This window comes from Gavia stellata, chromosome 4 (genome assembly GCF_030936135.1).
Source record: "Gavia stellata isolate bGavSte3 chromosome 4, bGavSte3.hap2, whole genome shotgun sequence".
Lineage (NCBI taxonomy): Eukaryota > Metazoa > Chordata > Aves > Gaviiformes > Gaviidae > Gavia > Gavia stellata.
In genome coordinates this window covers 80,552,834-80,558,833 of record NC_082597.1, presented here as the reverse complement: position 1 = coordinate 80,558,833, position 6,000 = coordinate 80,552,834, and the positions used below count along the sequence as shown (strand labels likewise).

The 6,000-nt window shown below is 54.4% G+C and overlaps 1 protein-coding gene across 1 annotated transcript; it reads left to right on the top strand.

The window, feature by feature from the left end:
* The first annotated feature begins 1,623 nt into the window (after window positions 1-1,623).
* LOC132316962 (probable G-protein coupled receptor 19) lies at window positions 1,624-2,868 on the top strand. Its single transcript, XM_059817106.1, has one exon. It carries the CDS (start codon window positions 1,624-1,626, stop codon window positions 2,866-2,868), a length of 1,245 nt encoding a protein of 414 aa, XP_059673089.1.
* Window positions 2,869-6,000: the final 3,132 nt, after the last annotated feature.

Sequence of the window (6,000 nt, the reverse complement as noted above, 5' to 3'; positions counted from 1 at the left end):
GGAAAGACAAACAGGAATTGATTGAGAAACCAGGAATCATCTTCCAGGCAAAGCTACTAAGAAAATGATGAGGGAAGGCAGCTAAGGATGAGGGGAAAGCAAAGGCCAGGCTGGGCAGCACTGCCCAGCCCTCCAGCAGAAGATGGGACGAGGGGCAGGGTATCATCTGCAGGCTCAGATGCACGGTGCCCCTTGCAGGCAGTCAGGAACTCAACCCCCACGACACCCAATGCTTGGTCTCACTGCTGATGTCTCCAAGTGTGATTGTGACAGGACCGTGACATGCAAAATTCCTTGTTTAACACGCCCCACTGAAACAAACCCAGTTGTCACTAGCCTCCAACTGCTTTAACTACAAGTCCAACTTAACCTGAGTCATGTTTTCAGCTCCCAGACACTACCTGCATGCGAAAGCTGCTAAATAAGGCCAGCTGCTTTGGGAGCAGCCTTGGTGACTCATGTGTTGGCCCACTTTTCCGATGATGCCGAGTCAGCAGCCAGGCATGGTGCGAGGAGAGGTGCAGCGGGGTTCTGCGGCAGCCCGGCTGCTATGCAGACTGGCTATGTCCATGCAGCTGTGCTGTGCCGCTCTCAAACTCATTCTGAATTTTCAAGCATGCTAAATTTATGCCCGAGCTATGCAGCTGATTGTACATCAAGCCTGTTCATGTGAAACATGCAATGTTATATTAAGCACAGCTAATGAATACAGGGTCTCAAAAGCTAGAGGAAAAAAAATCTTCTCAAACCATGTCAAGCAATTAATACATTTTCTCTTCTTTCACATCTGACTATTTTTTTGCATTGCATTATTGAAGATGACATGCAAAACAGTGCAAGGAGCAAGATCCCAGATTCATCCAGTGGCTTTGTGCTGTCAGGCACTGCTCTGAGTAGGCAGACAAGGAAAAAGTAATAGGTCATAGATGCAGAGCTAGAGAAGGCAGAGCAAAAAGCATCAGCAAAACATTGAAAGAAAACTCAGAAAACAAAGCTGAGAATTTGGATCAATTGGAAAGCTGAGGAGGATGCTGGTGGCTTTTTGAAGTTGTTCATTGGGATTCTGGGATGAAGTTTTTCATCTTCAGGTCATTAATTGAATCCGGATTTATCTCGAACAGTATCAAGACTCTAGAGTTAAGCATTCACCCAACATAGACACAGAAAAAGACTTTCTGTTTCTAATGAGCAATAGGCTTTGCATGTCAATAGCAAGACTGAAAGGACACATTTTGAGCATAATGCCCCAATACGGTGTCTCTAAATGGATAGGCGCTAATACTAAGTATTTTTCCATTTTATACCTGTGATAGGATAGAACGAACGCAACCACATGGTTAACTCCAAGAGTGGAAACTCTACCTAGCAATACATCTATTATTTTACCAATGGTCCTAAAATACTCAGGCCATTCATAAAAATCTGCATGAAACTGAATGGCCTCCGCTGGCCCAGATAGGCTCACTGCATCTTTCGGACCGTTTCCCTGAAATCGGCTCCTTTAAGCAGCCCCTGTACTACTTCAAGTTACCTTTCATTGCTCAGGGTAGGTTTGTCACACGTGCTTGTTAAATAGAGCCTTTTCTCTTCTCTCTTTGTGCAGCCTGAGCAAGAGACGTGGCCATGTTGGCCCACAGCATGGCTAACAGCAGCGCTCCTTTGGTTCTCCCTACCTTACTGCTCCTGCTGCAGAACAAGAGCTTCCCCGAAGCCTCCATCTCTCCGGCTGGCTACGAGATGGCGGAGTCACCCCCGGGACCCGGCTCAAGCAGGGACCACCCTGTCTTGCAGTATGAGCCGAGGCCGGGGGAAATTGCAGCAGCCGGCACCGTTTTGGGAGCGCTGTGGCTGATTTCCGTCTTTGGCAACTCTCTCGTTTGCTTAGTGATCCACAGGAGCAGGAGGACACAATCCACAACCAACTATTTTGTGGTCTCCATGGCTTGTGCAGACCTTCTCAGCAGCGTCGCGAGCGTGCCCTTCGTGCTGCTCCAGTTCACCTACGGCAGGTGGGTGCTGGGGAACGTGATGTGCAAGCTGGTCAGGTACGTACAGTACCTCGCCCCTGGAGTCCAGATCTACGTGCTCCTCTCTATCTGCCTGGACCGATTCTACACTATCGTCTACCCCCTGAGCTTCAAAGTGTCAAGGGAGAAAGCCAAGAAGATGATTCTGGCCTCCTGGCTCTTTGATGCTCTCTTGGCGTCACCGGCTTTCTTCTTCTACGGCTCCAACAGCGACGACCACTGCAACTTTTTCCTCCCTGATTCTTGGGAAGGAGCCGTCTACGGTATCGTCCACCTCTGCGTGGTGTTCTTCATCCCAGCCATCCTCATCATCCTCTTCTACTGGAAGGTCATCAAGTACATTTGGAGGATAGGCACCGACGGTAGGACTGTCAGGAGGACAACGAATATTGTCCCAAGAGCAAAAGTGAAAACCATCAAGATGTTCTTAATGTTAAACGCGGTCTTTCTCCTGTCCTGGCTCCCTTTTTACGTGGCGCAGCTGTGGCACCCGCAGGAAACAGACTACAGAATGAGCTCCGTGGTTTTCCTGGCCGTCACCTTCATCTCTTTCAGTTCGTCAGCCTCTAAGCCCACCCTCTACTCCATCTATAATGCCAACTTCAGAAGAGGGATGAAAGAAACATTTTGCATGTCTGCCATGAAATGCTACAGAAGCAACGCCTACACCATCACCACCAGTTCCTGCATAGCCAAGAAAAATCACGTTGGCATTGCAGATATCCGAGCTACGGCCAAACCTGTCACCAAGGACTCCATCTATGACGCTTTTAACAGAGAAGCAAAAGAAAAAAAGCTTGCCTGGCCTATTCAGTCCAATCCTCCAAATACATTTGTCTAGTTGGCTGCATTGCTTTGAAAAATTACAGTGTACCCCAGACCAAGGAGCTTTCTCTCCGTTTTGAAACAATGTAGAGTTAGGTATTTTTAACACAGCTTTTAGGGAAGAAAAAAAGATGTTTTATTTTATTAAATGCGTTGATTTCAATGTGTCTCGTCTATTTCCTTTCCGTTACCTTCTGCTCTTTGGAGCTACTCTCCCCGAGTCACGAGCATCGCTTTTTCACCAAGCAGAAGAGCTCTTACGCTCTCTGCGTGTAGGGAAAAAGGGCAAGGAAAAACACGGCTTTGCTGAATCCCGGTACGTTGGCCACCCCCTGTCAATGCATAAATCCACCCAAAGCCACCTCTGCTTCCTTTCCGTTTATCCCTAGGAACACTTTTGCCCTGGGTTTTTCCTTCCTGTGCAGCCCCCACGGGTAAGATGCCCATGCGTGGGCAATGCTGGCACAGCTCTGAGCCCACTGACGGCCGTGGCAAAATTCCCACTGCCCCGCTAGGCTCAGCATCAGGCCAGCGCTGGACGCTTTTGCACCTTCGGCATTGCGCCTCTCCAGAGCTCTCGGGGGCCAAAGCGCCTGAGCAAAGTCCTGCCCTTGCTCTTGCCCTCCCCGCCTCCTCGCAAGCTGCTTCTACGCCCAGCCTGCTGCCCACAGCCAGGCGCCGGGGCTGGGCACCACCTGCGAGAAGACCTGCTGATCAAAAGGGGCCACGGCTGTAGCAGGCACCCGAGCACTCGCCACCTCTTCAAGCGAGCGTGGCTCCTGGCCCCAGTCCCTTCCTCTCAGCTACGGCTCTGGCACCTGCTGCAAAGAGCGCTTTTTCCCAAACGGGAGCAGGAAAACCAGCTCCGCAGTCCCAGGCTCGCCTGACGGCATCCTCCACGGGTGCCTGTGCTAATAGGTCCCTGAGAGGCAGGCGTCCCAGAGGAGACAAGCTGGCAGGGAGCTGTGGCTGCAGGTGGAGCCGGCTCCTGCTGCTCTTTCTCTGCCGGCGCAGTGGGAAAACCACCCAACAGCACCCGACGGGGCTTGGGTGCTGGTGGGCAGGGGAACGGCACAGGCTGTGCCAGCCGGGGAACTGCGGGGAGAGGCGGGGGCTCCTCTGCACCGCCCCGCGCCCCGCCACGGCGACTTGCTCGTCAGAAACGGGCACCGGCGCCTGTGCGTGGGGGACACGGGCACCCACACGCTGGCCCTGCAGAGGCTGACCTCGGGCTCCGCCGGCACGGGGCGCGAGGCTGCGGGGCAGGGGAGGGTGGTGGGAGGTGTTTGGCTGATAGGGCAGCTGGGCCAGCCCTACAGCCCAGCTCAGCAAGGGGGTCGGCACCTAGACCTTGTGGGCATGTACGCCCGGGCTCCACCAGCTGCCAGCAGTTCCTCTGGAGGCCACTTTGGCTTGCTCCAGTGGGGAGGGAGGTCTGCTCCTATCATGAGGATGAGGCATCAACACGGTTAGGTCCCAGGAGCTCTATTTCAGAGCTTGCTCAGAAGTACAGAGGTCACTCGAGCCTCCAGGCAGGTGAAAAGCACCGTCTCAAAAGCAGACGGATTATTGCCTGTGCCAGCAGGAGGGGCGGTGCTGTAGTCAACAACGAGCGTCCACGTTGGACGACTGCTCGGTGCCGCTTTGGAGAGGTAAAGAGGGAGGGCCCCCAAGTTCAACTGCTACCCGTCTCTGGCGGTGAGCTTTTTGGCAGCGAACAGAGCCATAATCCCCTGCAAACCCAGCTCGAAGCTCTTTTTGTGCCTCGTGCTCAGCGATCTGGTGATGTTCACTACCTGGGCTCCGAGCCGTGAAGGCCAAGTTATCAGTGCCCAGGCAAGGCAATGCCTGCACAGGGGGTGGAAAGAAGGAGGCAGGACTGCAAGGGTCTGGCAAGGCACCAAGGGGACCGACTTGAGAGGCAAAGGAGAAAGGGGGGACTGTAAGCTGAGCCAGGCGCGTTTGAAAAGAGCAGGGGCAAGACTCATCTGGCAGCCCCCGCACCCCTGCAAACCCGCAGGTCATGTCAACAGAGGCGTCCTGAGGGCAGAAATTTGGCCCGCGCCAAGGCCAAGACAAGGCGACCGGGTCCCTGCCCGGAGCTGAGCAAGCTCTGAGCAAGCCCACAGCTGTGGGCAGAGGTTCCGTGTTCTGTGTTCTGTGTTGGGGCCAGTTGCTCATGGCAACCCTTCAGTTGGCCCTTGGGTCGCCCACAGACCTGCAGAGCCTTCAGGCTGCTGGAGGACGGGCTCCGCTCGACAGCCGGCCTCCACAGGGTGAGCTCTGAAGAGTCAGACTTGCTGCTTGGGCGCTCCCTGACCAAGGTAAGGACATCGACCCTCTCCCCGGGTTTTCTCCGGAGCACAGAGAGGCAGCAGCAGCCGACGATGGCAGTCGCATCTAGTGACGGTTACACCGACACGACCCGAGGCTCCGCTGCTGGAAACCAAAAGGCTCCCCCCACCCCTCAGCTGCCTGAGGGCATTTACCTCCTCCCCACAGCTTGCCTTCTCAATCAAAACTCTGCCCTTGATCAAAAAGCCTTCTGCAGCTTTTGGGGGGAGGTTGTCGCGCCACCGGCTTCTCAGGGGGCCAACGGGAAATGCTACCCTTGATGGGGCAGGGAACTAAGGAGGCCAGGACGTGCGGGGACAGCGTTGACGGCCAGGGTAGACAATGTCCAGCTCTTGATGGCAATTTCCTCCCTGCGGAAGGGCTGAGGAGGATGCCGGGTGAGGAGCGCCCACCCGGCTTGGTGCCAGGCCTCCCGCTCTGATCCTCTTCCCTTTGCCTTTGCCTTCAAATGCAGACCTCACTTACCTTCCCAAGTTATGTCCAGAAACAAAAAGATGCAGGGCTCTTAGGGATATTAGCACCAATGGTGGTAATGACTGGGTGGGAGCAGGGCTTGCCTGCTTAGTCTCCTTAGCAATGAAGTTGTTACTGTCGTGGAAAATGGTGCTGCCCGTTCCACCTCTCGGGATAAGAAAAGCCTCCTTTGCCTATCCGCTTGACGGATTCCTCTCAAGTCAAGGGAGCGGGGACACTCTTGGTCTGGGTCTCTGCCATTTCCACGGACACCGTGAGGTGCGGCTCCTTGCTGGGGTCAGTGGGGCACAATCCGCTCGCTCGGTCTGCAGGTCGCCAG